Source organism: Alligator mississippiensis, chromosome 5 (assembly GCF_030867095.1).
Source record: "Alligator mississippiensis isolate rAllMis1 chromosome 5, rAllMis1, whole genome shotgun sequence".
Taxonomy (NCBI): Eukaryota; Metazoa; Chordata; order Crocodylia; family Alligatoridae; genus Alligator; species Alligator mississippiensis.
Window position 1 is genome coordinate 116151011 of NC_081828.1, and position 15498 is coordinate 116166508.

Here is a 15498-nt window from a genome sequence, read left to right on the forward strand (position 1 = left end):
TGACAACTCAAGTCTCCCTGCTAGCTCAGGGCTGCTCCACCTGGGCTCAAAGTGCTGCAGTCCTGGGCACACATGCAGATACTGCATCCAGAAGCAGCTGACTCTGGCACAAACTGCAAATTTATTTCTGTGCCTTAATTGCATGTGTAGATGCACCCACTGAGGTCAACTGTATTCTGATCCACAGCATTTACAAGACTATTGACAATTTATAATTCATTTCTAAAGTCTGGCTGGAATACAGGCTGAAAGATTATCACTCTTGCAAACAAAATACAAAAGCAGGTATGAACCATTCCATGGTCAGGAACTCAGAGGTTGAACTTTATTCTCTTTAACTGAAAATATTCCTCTGCTGAATTAGAGTTGTTGTAAATGTTACCCACTAGCCCTTCTCCAGTTCTCTCATATTAAGAGCATATTTGTTCAGAAACATGTGAGGTCATGCCAGGGGTGAAAATAGGGCGAGGCTGGAATTCACTGTGTTACAACTGTTTTGCTTCCTTGAGTTCATAAGATATCATTGGCAGACAAATGTAAAATCAGCTTCTCATTTACCCCATGGTAAAGCAAGCCTCCTAGCAACCCAGGGTATGAAGACTGTAAAGGTGGCAAGATGGCTTAATGCCACCCCAATATACACATTCATCTCCTCCATTCCTACCAGAGATTCTGGGAGGTAGGACCTTTACCTTTCACTGTGAGCCCATTAGCACTCACAAGTTAAACAGACTGGGAGAGCACTGGCAGTCTGCCCCAGCAACATCTAGAGTTAAGTGCTGGAACCATTGCCAATCTTTCAGGTGATAGCATATTTCTCTCCAAGTTGGTGCTGCACTGTCCTCAGGTATAATGTTGGGGAGTACTGTAATATGAAAGGTGCCATCTATCTGATGGGATGTATACTTAAAGGTAATGACTAAAGATACCTGAACACTTTCCACAGGTTTATGGATGTTCATTCCAGTGTTCTGGCAAAATTCCAAGTCTAATATTTATATTCTACTTACCCAAAGTCTGTCTTCATTTTCCATTGGAGAGACTATCCTTCACTTCCTGGCCTGTGGCGCTAAGTGCTTTTAAATACACTTTTCATCCCCTGAGAAACCGTATTTGTGTACTGAGTGAAGGGTTTCTTTAGATGCAACTTGTATATCATTTTGTGAGGAAAGATGTGTGTCATTATTTGCTGTTAAACACTCATAAATCACCCCCTCTAAACCAGGCTGAGGCTCCAACTTATAGCCAACTTTACCTAGGCAAGGAGGAAAACCAGTAGCAACACTTGACAACATGGAAGTTGTCATAATAAATGCAACCTTTTGGACATTTTAAGGTGATGTTAAATATTATGGGGGACTGGAATAATATAGGAAATTCATAATATAGGAAATGATTTAAATATGATGAAAATGATTTAAATATTGGAGATGGATAATGACACCTTACATGTGCCAATGAAATGCTAACAAGTCAGTTTAATGAGTATGATAGTGAAGAGTTATGGTGAAGTTCACCTCATGCAGAGGGCCAACACCAGGTCTATACAACACTCATTTCCCATTTACTTTCACTACCGACTAGGACGCAACTTGTACCTAGTCCTGATTCTATATGTATGCATAGGGATGGATTTTGCTCCTTTTTTAGGGGCAAAATGCAGGCAAAACAAGGAGAAGCATACAGCACTATAGGAATTTTAAAGTCACAGAAGAGATGCATCACACACAGTACCCATAGTTTAATATTGGCAGCGTGTTTGGAGAGATTACTCCAAGGAAGACAGAGGAAATTGGAAGGATGACAGGAAGATTTCTGAGACAAATTTCTTTCTGACAAATGTCTTTGAGACTCCCAAAAATGTGCTAAATCTGATGGTCTGATAGCTTTAGTCTTATGGTAAGAAGCAGCACACTGTCAAATGGCACTGAAATGCAGGGCCATATTTAGAGTCATTTAAAGAAAGAACATCCTCACAGAAGTTTTAAAAGATGAGCACATATTTTTAGTTAGCTCATATTCATTTATTACACCCAAGCAATTGAGAAAGATTGAGGGTCCACTTTTCTAGGCACTAAAACTATAGCAAATGGTCTCTGTCCCAAAAAGTTTTCAATCTAAGAGCCTGATTCAAGTGCTAGTGCATGTACTCACTATTCAGACATATGAATAGCTCACTGGAATCAGCGGAACTAGTTGTGTGCATGTCTGTTTGCTGCATCAAAAACTAAAAGCATGTCTTTATCATGAGCCTGGAGAGCATGTCTTTCAAGCAGCCATGGTCACCACCTCCCCCACACACTCTCAAGATGTCTGTCTCAGGTATGCTTGAGAGCCACAGCAAAGGATGCTCCTAGAATCCACATGCTCCGGGGCGGAGGGGGAGGTGTTTTCATTAGGATAGCTCTCAGGAACTGCTCTAATTAAAATGCCCTCAGCCAACACACGTCTAGGAGTGGGATGGGTAGGCGGGGTTTGGCCAAGGCCTGGATCACAAGGCAGTGACAGTGTGGGGCTGGAGCCTGAGACAGAGCTGCGATCTGCTCCCCGCACATCTCTGCCTGCAGAATCTCTGCCTGTCGCAGGGACGTGTGAGGAGGGGATCATGGCTCTACCCCAGGTCCTGGCCCCATGCTGTCACAGCCCCACAATCCCAGCTCTGTGGTGTCAGCACCTTGCAATACCAGACCTGCACTGTCACCACCCCCATGATCCCAGCCCTATGCTGTCACCACCCCAAGATCCTGGCCCTAGTCTCGCAATCCAGGCCCTGACCCAAGCTCCACAGTCCTGTCCTGTCCCCAGATGTTGATCTCTGCCCACCCACAGCCCCATCTCATCTACCCTGCCAAGTGTGCCTTGCCTACGGGGGGTTCTCCATGGAGACCCACTGTGCCCACAGGGTGTGAGGAGGATGGGTTGGAGTTCCTGGGCAGTGGGGCTGAGTCTGACTTCGGCGGTGTATAGGCCATGGCCCAGATAGGATCAATTTTCTCCCTCAGGAGCCTCCCCACCACACTGGACCAGGACAGCACCAACCACCTCCCACCCCACCTCACAACAACTCATCCAAACTCCTTATCTGGCCCTTCAAGCTCAAATAATTGCTTACCCCCGATTGAGGGACAAACATTTTCTAAACTTGGTCTCTTCCCAGAGATGAAGACTTTAAAGCTCCAATAAATTCTGTTCAACTGCTACTGAGTTTTCTTCACATCAAGACAACTGGTTTAGCGATGTGTTCTAATCAAAATATCTGCTGACCGTAATCCAGCTATTTCTGAACAAATGATACTCACACTGAAGCCAAAGGAAATCTAGAATGGACTTCAAAGGTAACACAACCTGGGATTCCCATCTCTGTTTTCTGACATGATCAGAATGAATACATTAGTTTAACTGAGAGGGGACATACAAATCAACCAAGATGTCTAGAATCTGCTACTCACAAAAGTTGTTCCGCTGAAAATCACTGGGATTGCATATTTGTAAAGACGTAGTATCAGCTTCTATCATTTAAACACTCCTACATCTGATACCATTAATACTTCTCCATCAACCTTGACTTTTCCTCCTTTTGTCCTCTCCTGTCATCTCTAATGCATGCACTGCATGCACTTTTCTAATTTATAAACCATGTCAAAAAGAAAATGCTGAAATTACCAGTTAATTATCTTCTACCATGAATTCTAACTGAACGTGCCCAGATAATATACAGCAGCCCATCTGTTTCATTCCTTCTGTTATAATTTAAACTTTTAGTGAAATGTACATTATCATGATAATAGACAATAAAAGAGAACATTTTATTTCTAATATTAGCAAAACTGAGATTTCCAAAAAGAAGGCATGCCAAGTAGTGATCTCAATACAGAATGGATTCTAGATTCCTCCTCCAAGGAAGCCTAATGATCTATTTTTATATGTTAGTATACATGTATACAGTGTATACATACAGTGACATTTTTACTGTATACTGTTTACATATAGTAGCATTTTTTGTTAAATGTTTGTATACAAAAGCATACAAGTGTATGTTGATTGGCCTGTGATATTCAAGGGATCTGCAGGCTTGGAAAGGCAAACTGTTACTTCCCTAGGGGAAAATCCATGCCTCAAGAAAAAAAATGGTGAAAAGTTAACATTTTCTACAACTTCAAAGGTTTTTTTTTTTTTTTATAAAGATCTTATGTCTAAAAACTATGTATAGACTACATGATGATATTGTAAAGGTTTTTTGGCACACCATTTCAGCTCATTTTGCTTATAGATGGCAAGGCTACTAGTAACCTTGCCATCTATACTTGCCAACTGGTGTGGGTATATGAGTAGATCACTCCGTGAGGGCCACTAACACCTTCATTCTACACCATACCATTGTGCATTTTTTCTAAGATCTTGTCTATGAAAGCAGGGCGTGCAACATCCTGTGAGCTTGTCTCTTCTTTGCTTCCACTGACTAAATCAGAAATGTTGTATGTTTGATGTAGTAGGTTTGGAGTGTTGATATAGCTTGGAATCTGGGGTTAAGCACATGTAGGCTAGGGACAGACATTCAAAAAGCCTGAGTCTGAATTGATTCAATCTTCGCAGGTTAGTCTAACCTGGCTAGGATGAATCACTTTGTAACTGTACAGACATCCCAGAAATGCCAGCACATGCTTGCAGTGGCTCAGGCTAGAAGCTGGGAGGCACTAGAGCAGCCCTCCCTTCCCTTGCACAGAACTGAGCTGAAGGGGGTGTGGCCAGGCCCTAGCAGGACACTGATTAGCCCAGTAAGGAGTTGATAACAGTGTTTATCACCCCCTAACTCAGTGTTTATCACCCCATTAAAAAAACAACAAAGGGACATTACCAGCTACCAGTTGATTCTGCCTGTTGATTCAGCAGGGACCATAACCAACATGTGGTCTGCTAGCTAATACACAGACACCTCTCTGCAAGGGAGAGGGGAGGTGGGAATTCCTGCTTAGCAGGGAGTGGTGAGGTGGGGGGAGCAGCCCACAGTCTTGTGGGAGCTGCAGCCAGGGAACAGAGGGGAGGGGCCAGCCTTGCTGTGGAGCAGAGAGCCTCGCCCAGCCCAGACAGCATGCTGGGATGCTTGGGGAGTGTGATTTAGCTTACACCAGCAAGGGGTCTGGGACAGACACTGTATAAACCGGTTTGACCCAAATCAGTTAAGTCTGATACTACACTCAACCAGGTTTATCTCAAACTGGTTTCAGCCATTTTCAAACTGGTTTGTGTGCACTGGATATCTGTTCTGTTAAAGGTTTAAACCAATTTCTGATCACTTAAACTGGTTTATGTGTAATGTCTGTCTGTACCCAGGGAGTGAAAGTGGTTTGGCTCAGGATGATTTAATACTCCCACAAGACTCAGGTCCAGGGAATTTACAAGAATCAAAGACTTTTGGGTGATATCACCATGTACAATACAATAAGCAGCATTAACTGGTCTCCACTGCTTTAATCAGAAACACCGAACTCAGAAATACAATGAACATAATTGAACTACCTTTAAAAAGCATTCAATAGAATACATCCCAAATTTGAAGGATGGCAGTCAGACTACAATTTGGGTTTGGAGTACAAGCCATTTCCCCAAAGGGAAGGTGAGATGCTCTCATTTCAAGACTTTAAAGTTTGTGAGATATCAATCCTTACACTTGCTATAGACCAAGAGCTGCTAATATGAACTAAAATATTTTATTTTCCCTCCAGAAAGCAAGTTCCTAGCATAATATCTATGTACTTCTCATATAGCAAAACCAACATATCTAGCCCAAATGCACCAGGCTACACTGCTCATAAAAATAAATCAATTGGTGTGGGCACATGACCACATGAACAACCAATAGATATACTATAAAAATATTATACATGCAGTAGTAAAAAGCAGTAGTAAAAAGACACAAGATTCTCCCCCTCTCCCTCTCCCCCCCCTCCAGCCTCAGCATGTAAAATACATCTCTACATCCTGCTTAGAAATTAATAGCTCATTCAAAATTCTCTCACATTCACATCTTGCCTTTTGGTAAAATAACAATCATTGGAGAGCTCTCAAGCATAACAATACTTTTCTGAAAGGCAATATGAATTTCACATTGTATTTCTGAAAGGCAAAATAAATTAAAGGTTTAAAAACAGACAAGAAAGAAAAATCAGTGAACAATTGATTTGGGAATATATAAGTACATCACAATCAGCTTTGAATGTATAGAGAGGTGTGGGTGAACAGAACAGCTTTAACATTCTACAAATGGGAACCAGATTCCCTTCTCCTGGGTTCAATCTACATTACTACAGCAAATGGTAATAGGAGTACTTCATGACTCCCCTTTAGTGTGGTTGTTCACATACTAACTCTCTCACACACACAAACATACTTTTTTCATTAGACTGAATAAATAGAGTGGAAAAAATCTGTGCCTAAAATGCCACAATGTAAAAATAAATATAATGACAAGTGAAATATTCCATGCTACCATAAATCATGATCACTACAAAGATGTTACAGGGATATTCAATCTTGAATGCAACATATGAGATACTTACGTGATGGTGTCAATCATATCCAGTCCCATTTCAACACAGCAGTGAGCATGGTCGGTTTTGGGCTGGGTCAGTCCAGATACACAGTAGTAACAGTCCCCCAGGATTTTTATTCTTCTGCAATGGTTTTCCTTTGATAAAATAGATAGAAAGAGAGATATTTTAAGATTTACAACACAAATTATATATTTCTGCATAGAAAATTGTGTTTCACTGCACTAAACTATATAAAATTCATGAATCATGGAAACCCAATCCTGAACTTCCCTCTTCTGTACATAGAAGAAGGGATCACTTCAGCATTTCTTGGTTGGTTGGGCATCAACCAAACCAATTTATAATTCCAGATTGCAGGTTAATATTCCATGATAATACAATTAATATGAGAGGTCCCCAGAACAAAACTCCAGACCTAAGCAGCCCCAATCATCAATTAAAATGGACCTATACTTTTCAGACTGACAGCATTCTTGTACCAGTACAAATCCAAAGACTGGAACAAAGCAATTTTTAAATGTTATGGAAAGGTTGGATTAAGAAGTATTTGGCCTTCAAATGGATTTCTAGTTTACAAATGTATATATGTATATGACAGATGAACCGTCCACATTACCATGCTCCTTCCTAGTTTAAATGTGAGAACATAACAGATTGTCAAATTAGAAGGTGAAGTCATCTTTAGCTGCATTGCTATGGAATTTGTCTCATATTTGCACAAACTGGCAAATTTCTTCAGCAGCAGTAATATGGCCAGATCTATCTTCTAAGAAAATAAATGGAGATAGTGACAGCTTCATTAATTGCAGCAGCACTTCTACCACTTCCCAGCTGGGGCATTTCTCAGCTATGATGAATCATCCCAGGAACCAAGATACTCCTATGATTCCTTTCACTGGCCATGGTAGATGTTATTTAGTGATCCAATACCACTCATTCAGCTAGGCCTATACACACAGGCCCATACTGAAATTATTACCCATATAACTATAATTATCCCATTCAAATGGCAAACAAATTTAAAAAACTTATTAAGGAGGCCATCATTTGCAAGCCGGAAATGAACGGGGTGCTAAGAACCAACCAGCATGGCTTTGTTGAGGGTAGATCATGCCTGACAAACCTTGTGTCCTTCTATGACCAGGTAACTAGCCATCTGGATGAGGGACACTTGGTGGACATGAGCTACTTAGACTTCAGTAAAGCCTTTGATTCGGTTTCCCACAGGATTCTCTCAAACAAACTTGAAGGTGCTGGACTTGAACAGTCCTCAGTGAGGTGGGTAGACAATTGGCTTAGAGGCTGCTCCCAGCATGTGGTAATTGATGAGCTGGCCTCCTCCTAGAAAGCTGTCTCCAGCGGTGTCCCCCAGGGATGTGTGCTTGGACCCGTTCTCTTTAATACATCCATCAATGATCTGGATGAGGAAGTGGAAAGCTCAATTATTAAGTATGAGGATGACCCCAAGCTGTGGAGAAATGCAGGGACACTGGAGGAAAGGGCCAGGATCCAGGAAGACCTCAACAAGCTGGACTCTTGAGCGAAGCAGAATCAGATGAGATTTAACACAGGTAAGTGCAAAGTCCTTCACCTGGATAGGAAAAACCTTCACCACAACTACACGATGGGTGGTGGCTCACCGGCTGGCACAGAATCTGAGCAAGACCTGGCAGTTACAATCGACCGGAAGAGGAATATGAGCCAGTGTGATGAGATCTCTAGGAAAGCAAACAGAGCTCTGGCGTGTATTAGCCAATGTGTGTCCAGTAGATCCAGGGAGGTGCTTCTCCTTTTCTATTTGGTACTGGTGAGGCCTTAGCTAGAGTACTGTGTCCAGTTCTGGGCATCGCACTTCCAGAGGGACATGGATAAGCTCAAGAGAGTACAAAGAAGGGCCACGCATATGGCAAAAGGCATGGAGGATAAGTCCTACAAGGAAAGACTCAGGGAACTGGACCCATTCAGGCTGAGTAGGAGAAGGCTGAGAGGTGACCTGATGGCTGCCTACAAGTATATCAGGGGAGAACACAAAGATCTGGGGGAGCAACTTTTCAGGAGGGCACCTCAAGGGAGGACAAGGACAAATAGACATAAGCTTATAGAGGGCAAATTCAGGCTAGACATAAGGATGAACTTTTTCTCTGTAAGGGTCTCTAGAATCTGGAACATACTCCCACCAGAGGTGGTGCAGTCAGCATCATTGGAGGTATTCAATAAGAGGCTGGATAGGCACCTTGCTGAGCTGGTCTAAGCCCAATAACTTCCTGCCGACCGCAAGGGACTGGACTTGATGATCCTATGGGTCCCTTCCAGTTCTACAATTCTATGATTCTGTGTGTAGTCTGTAGCCAGTAGCTGCCTGTTTGACCTAACCTGAAGTCATCCTAAAGACAGACATTTTAGAAATATGGAATATAGACACTACAACAGTTAAATGACCAACATTCTCCCCTCATTACAAAATGATTTGTTGAAAATACTTTTCCTTTAAAAAAGCCAAAGGCAGGGGGGAGGAGAGGGGAACGTATGTGATAGGTGTACTTCATAGATCCAAATTTGATAAGGGAAGGCACTAAATTATTACCTCCATCATGGTGGCAGAATCCAACCAACCTGGATATTTTCAAATGCAGCCAACAAGGTGTAAAAACAGAGTTTGGTCTATGACCACTTTTAGTACATCAGCTATAACTCAGGAAGGAAAAATAAAATACTAGGTTTTTTGGTTTGATTGATTGGTTTTTGGTGTTTGAAATGTAGCCATGTCTCTTCTATTCATCTTGGTGGAAGACATCTAGCTAAATCACCAGCATTATTTGAAAATCTCCACTATGTTCTTCACTTGCTGTTTCCCTCATTTTATTTATAACCAGGGATCCTGGTTTTCTCTGATAAAAAATAACAAATTCTCTGACAAACAAAAAAGAAAAAAAAAAATCGCAAATTTGCTGACAAACCCCCCCAAATCCATTTAAAAGCTCCCTGCAGCCCCCCCTAACCCTGCTGGTGCCCCTCACCCCACCCTGATGCCTCCCCCAGCCCTGCTGGTGCCCCTCGCTGCCCCCAAACCCCCCCCCCCAGCCATGCTGGTGCCCCTCACTCACCTCTAATGCCTCCCCCAGCCTTGCTGGTGCCCTTCACTTCTCTCCAATGCTTTCCCCACAATGCCTCCCCCAGCCCTGCTGGTGGCCCTCACTCACCCTCACAACAGCCCCCCCACCCTACTCATGCCTCTTGCCTCCCACCCACAGCCTTTGCCCCCAGCCCTACCAGAGGGGGCCCCCAGCTACCAGGGATATGGGGCCATGGACCCAAGTCTGCAGCTCCATGCCCCAAACAGCAGGCAACTATAGTAGAAGCAGCACGAGCAGCTCCTCCACTGCTTCTGTGAGCTCAGGCAGGGCTGGGACCAGCGTCTGGCTCCCCCCAGCCATGCCAGAGGGGACCCCAGTCTCCTGCAAGCCCCAGTTACTGCACAAGCCTCCAGGAGCGAAGTGAGGCTGAGCTAAGCCAAGCAGTGGCTGACTGAGAGCCTCAGGCCCCACCCTTCTTCCTCCCCCTTTCCCTTCCCCTCCCCCTCCCCCTCTGGGCAGGTCTGGGGGTTTCCCACCCTGTTTGCAAACAGGTCTTGCAAGCTGGAGCTCAACCAGCCTGCAGAGCTCTTTGCAAAACCAGGGAATCCACGGGTTTCTCTGCTAAAAGGAGAAATCTACATTTTCCCTGATAAGAAGGGGAAATCTGTGGTTTTCTCTGTTTTTTCGTAGGAAACAGAAAACCCAGATCCCTGTTTATAACAAATGATTGCTATATAGTGATCTCTAGCAAAATGTTTGTTTATCCCTGCTTACCCTGTGAAGTCGATTTCTAGGGCCAACTACCAGTAAGTATTCACAAAAATGAATTTTTAAATTGATAAGCAAATTAACAAAACCAACCTTTTCCCTTTCCTCATTTTCATTGAGATGCCCAGAAAACATGATTTCACAAAACTCCAATCATGGCAGTTATAAATTCAAGGCACAGTTGATGCCAGCAGCTTCTGTTTAAAAAGTTGATAATTTCGGATTCATACACTTAATGGAAAGAGCCGGGACCTCTTAGCATTTATAGTGCATTGAGCTAGCCAGTTAGGTTGCCCACCTGTGGGGTTTTATGGAGATAATGCCAAAATGAGCTGCAAAGAGTTCCTTCTGGGCAAGAGAACACTTAATTTGTATCAGGTGGACACCTAACTCTTCAGAATTAGATAGCAGACTATTTGAAGCTGCTAAGTAACTTGCTTTACATTTTCCACTGAGTGCTTTATAAATCATTTCCTCCATCCATTTTGTGGAATAAAGTAAGATGTTGCAATTCCAAAAGGATTCTTTTCTGCTCCCTCCCTCTGCTGCCCCACCATCTCTTGCAAAAATAGTCTTGTTTCATGCTCAAAGGTTATTAAAAAAAAAACAACACCCCCCCCCCCAAAAAAAAAAAGGAACAGAATTCACAGACCATGTAACAAGACAGAAGAAAAGTAGTACCAAAGTTTAAGGAACTCTTAGACCTCAATTCAGCAAAGCACTAAAGCATGTGATTAGGATTCTCTTGAATAGAGATACTTTACTGGATCAGTGGTTACAACTATAACTGAGGGCTTGAATAGATAATAAGCTTATACCAGTACCATGTAGCCTTTGCACAGGGTAAAGAAAAAAAAGGGCAGACAGACAATGGTACCTACAAGAGTTACATTTAGATCAAACTCTTCAAGATTAGGTTGATCTAAATCAAGGGCAGGCAATTATTTTGACAGGAAGGCCAATTAATGAGTTTTGGTCGGCTGTCAAGGACCACAAAGATAGCCCCACACCTTCACAGGTGCCTCACTTCATGGTCACTGGCTCAGGGCCAGAAGTCCTGCCTCTAATCCCTAACCTTTGCCACTAGAAGCCCTTTCCCTTGCCCCTAGAAGTACTTCTTTGTGGGAGTGGGGGTTGCCATTTTGGAACTGGAAGAAAAACTGTAGACTAAAAGAATCAAACATCTATTATACCTTATTTTAATTTTATTTTTAAAATATTTTTGTTTTGATTTGTGTGTTTACATAGTGTATATAGAGGCAGTTGCATAATAGCTCAAAATACAGTCTTACTCTTGTATATTGTGTGTATGTGAGGGGGTAAGGGGTTATATGTGGGGGTTGTGGGTGGGGCGTGGGCGGGATGTCGGGGCTGTGTGTGGGTATGGTTGGTTGGGTGTATGGGTATGTGTTGGGGAAGGTGGGGTGAGTGGTTGGGGTGGGGGTATGTCTTAAATTATCTAGAAATTGACATACCTGATCTAAGTTACTTCACCTTAGGATCTGAAATTTAGATCAACCTGCATAAACCCTTCCAAAATAGTTCACCCCAGTCTAGTGAACACATGTGCTCACACCACAACCCTGGGGCTAGGAAAAGCCAGCCACTCACCCCAACTCTGTGACTGTGCTGTTCTACCCCTTCCTGAAACAGGAACTCCCTGCCCTCCTTGAACCTACCAGCTTCTCCTCGCTCCTCCCTTCCCCCCACCATGTTGCTTATCCCAGACTTGCTTCCAAGGGCTCTAATCATTTGTGTTGCCCTATGTTGGACTCTTTCGAATCCATTCAAGTCCTTAAAGTGTGGGGCCAAAAACTGGAGACAGTACTGCAAATGAGGCCTCACTAGTGCTAAACAGAGTGAAAGAATCACTTCTACTGGCTTTCAAGTAACACTCCTGCTAATACAACCCAGTATGCTGTTGGCTTTTTTGGCAACAAGAGCTTACTTTTATCTTATATTTAGATTATGGTCCACTTTAACCCCAAGGTCCCTCTCTGCAGTACTTCAGCTCAGCCAATAATTTCCTGGTCTGTTCTGTACACACAATTATTCCATCCCAAGTGCAGGACTTGGCACTTGTCCTTGTTGAATCTCATCTGATTGACTGCAAATCATTTTTCCCAGTCTATCCAGGTCTTAGCCCTGCCCTCCAGGGTATCTAGAATTTGACCCAACTAGGTGTCATCTGCAAATCTGCTGCATGTGCACTCAAACCTATCACCCAAATCATTAATAAAGATGCTTAACAAAACCAAATCCATCATGTCTGGAAGGAGGAATAAGACATATGTGTCTTAATGATTTGTTTCCCCCAGCAACAAATGTTCTAAGGCCTATGTTATCTCAAGTTCCTTTTGTTATATGCAGGCCTCTCTCTGGAACTCTGTGAATGTATCAGAAATATAGAGGATAAAACCATAACTGGGTGACAATTTGAGATTTTCAGAAAGTTTTACATTCTTAATGAGAATACAGTAGAACAACTAACATTCATATAATAATAGAAAATTAGGGTTGGAAGGGACCTCAGGAGGTCATCTGATGCAACCCCTTACTCAAATTAGGACCATTCCCAACAAGATCATCCCACCCAGGGCTTTGTTTAGACAGGTCCTAAAAACCTCTAAAGATGGAAATTCCACAGCCTCTCTGGATAGGCTGTTCCAGTGATTCACTACTCTCCTTGTGAGAAAGTTTTTTTCCTAACAACCTAAACTTCCCGTCCTGCAACTTGAAACCATTGCTTCTTGTTCTCTCATCTGCCACCACTGAGAACAGTTTAGCTCCATTAAATTCCCCCTCAGTCTTCTCTTCCTCTCACTAAATAAGCACAGTTCTGTCATCCTGTCCTCAGAAGTTATGTGCCAAAGGCCCCTAACCATTTTTGTTTCCCTCCACTGGAATCTCCAATTTGTCCACAAAATTTGCTAATGAGAAATGCAAAACTAAACACATTGGTAGGAAGTCTCTGAAGAATTCAGACATCTCCTTAAATTTTTAACTAACTGCCACCACTCAGAAAAAAAAAAAAATCCAGTAATCAGTGCAATGAAAGAGATGCACATTGAATGGAACAAGGAATGTGGAAAATGTAGCAGAAATACCTAAGGTAACAAAAACAACAAGAAAAATGAAAAGAAAAGTGAAAGTGGCTTTATTTTGTCTATAATAATGGCTCTTAACCTGTTTAGACTCAAGACATCCCTGAACATGTGCCTGGGGCCACAGCACGTTGAGCCAGGTTGGAGCAGGGAATCTGGGGGGGTGTCAGCCGGTCAGCCTGGAGCTGCTCCAATCTGGCTCAATGTGCTGCAGAGGGGCTGGCTGGGGTAGGAGGGTGCTCCAGTGTGGGGCTAGCTGAGAGGCAACCCCTACACTGAAGCTTCCTTGTGTCCCAGCCAGCCCCGTCCGTGTCTACATGTGCACATGACATAACTGTGCAGTAAATAACTCTACAGAAAGACAGTACTTATAAACACAAGTATTATCCTATGGTGGTGTTTATTAGCTTACTGCAGCTTAATAGGGTTGTACATATAGATGCGGAGACTTTACTGCGGAGTTAATTAGGCAGACCCACAGTAAACATTTCATGTACACGTGCCCATTATAAGAGGATTTCACTGCATCATGCTTATCACTGTGTATACATTTCTGCCAAATTGAATTTTGAGCTTTAGGGTTAAAAAAAAGAGGGCTCTAGAAACCATTAGTGGAACTTAATGTCTTCATGACTAGCTTTACAAAGTTATGTTTGCTTTCTTCCATTCCCTAGTTTCATCCCTATAGAAAACCTAAGAACAAGCTGAATGTACTAGCCCACAGAGTTCAATTTAGCTGGATAATGGCGATATGATCATAGTGATAACAGTAAATATGTCCTTAAAAGGGAAGAAATAACTTTTCCTAAACATGGGAGGAATATTAAAAAAGGAAAAACAAATTTGACTCTAAAATACAAAGCTCCACAGTAAGTGGACTGAATGGGTTAGACAGGAGAAAATTGTCTCCAGTCAAGTGTATGTAAGTTTGTAATTCAGTGATGCGTCTGTGAAGATGAAATTTTGTCACTGTACCATCTTTTAGCAGTATGGGAATTATACCATGACTGAAAGCATATTTTGATCACAATAAACAAAAGACATTTGGCTTCATAATATTTGTTAATAAGGTATAGAATCTAAGATAAACTAGTTGTTCTCATCCTTCATGTGTGGACAATCCTGCCACTAGTTGGAGCATGATATTCCACTCCAACTAGTCAAAATGTAAGTTAACTATAATGAAAGGTCTAATGAGTTGCTCTCTCTGAGGTTAAGAATCTATTTAACAGTCATATATGTTGCAGTCCTATTATAATACACTGTGGAAATACCAATTTACCATGGTTTACCTGTGTAAAATCAAAAACCAAAAAAACCCAATTAAAACAACATACTGCTATAACATCTACAATATTTACTTGTCTTCTGTCACTCATGCACCTCAAATGGCAATTCATTGGTGATGTTCCATGATCCCCATATAAAAAAAAAATCACAAAATATCAAGAAGGGTAGGGGTATGGGCTGGGAACTCAAATCTGAGAGATCAAGAAATACAGAGCATTTTCTAATAAGATTTTCTCATCACAGAAACAGCTGACTGAGCTGTATTGAAGCTTTCAAAAATGTCATGTTTAAGGAAAATTGCAGTGAGACAAAGGTTAATATTTTGGGGAAAAGATTGACTGGAAAGAGCATGTATCTTTTACATAATAAGCATTACAGAAATATTGTGAAATGAGAAAATATCAATGGGGTGCTATTATACCTGCCTATAAACTTTAAAGGATAGATTAAGTCAAAGAAATCATGCTGTATTGAAAATCTTCTGTCCAATCCCAGAGACAAAAGATTCCAAATGAAAAGAATCACAGCTGAAACTTTAAGAGATCTGTTTGAACTGATGCTTAGTGACCTTCACCTGCAGTTGAGAAAACCTAGTTCTGCTTCTGAGTTCAGGTAGTTAGCTGACTGGTGCCAACACTAGCCTAGAACAGTCAAGTAATTAGAGAACTTCCCCCAAAAGTAGAAGATCCATATTAACGCCCTCCATCTCTC

The 15498-nt window shown here is 42.1% G+C and overlaps 1 protein-coding gene across 1 annotated transcript in view; it reads right to left on the minus strand.

Moving 5' to 3' along the window:
* Positions 1–15498, minus strand: part of ADCY1 (adenylate cyclase 1) — a 278084-nt gene that overhangs the window by 115307 nt on the left and 147279 nt on the right. The window contains exon 5 of the mRNA XM_059728633.1: positions 6558–6685. Coding sequence (XP_059584616.1) covers positions 6558–6685 — 128 coding nt within the window. The remainder of the gene's footprint in view (positions 1–6557; positions 6686–15498) is intronic.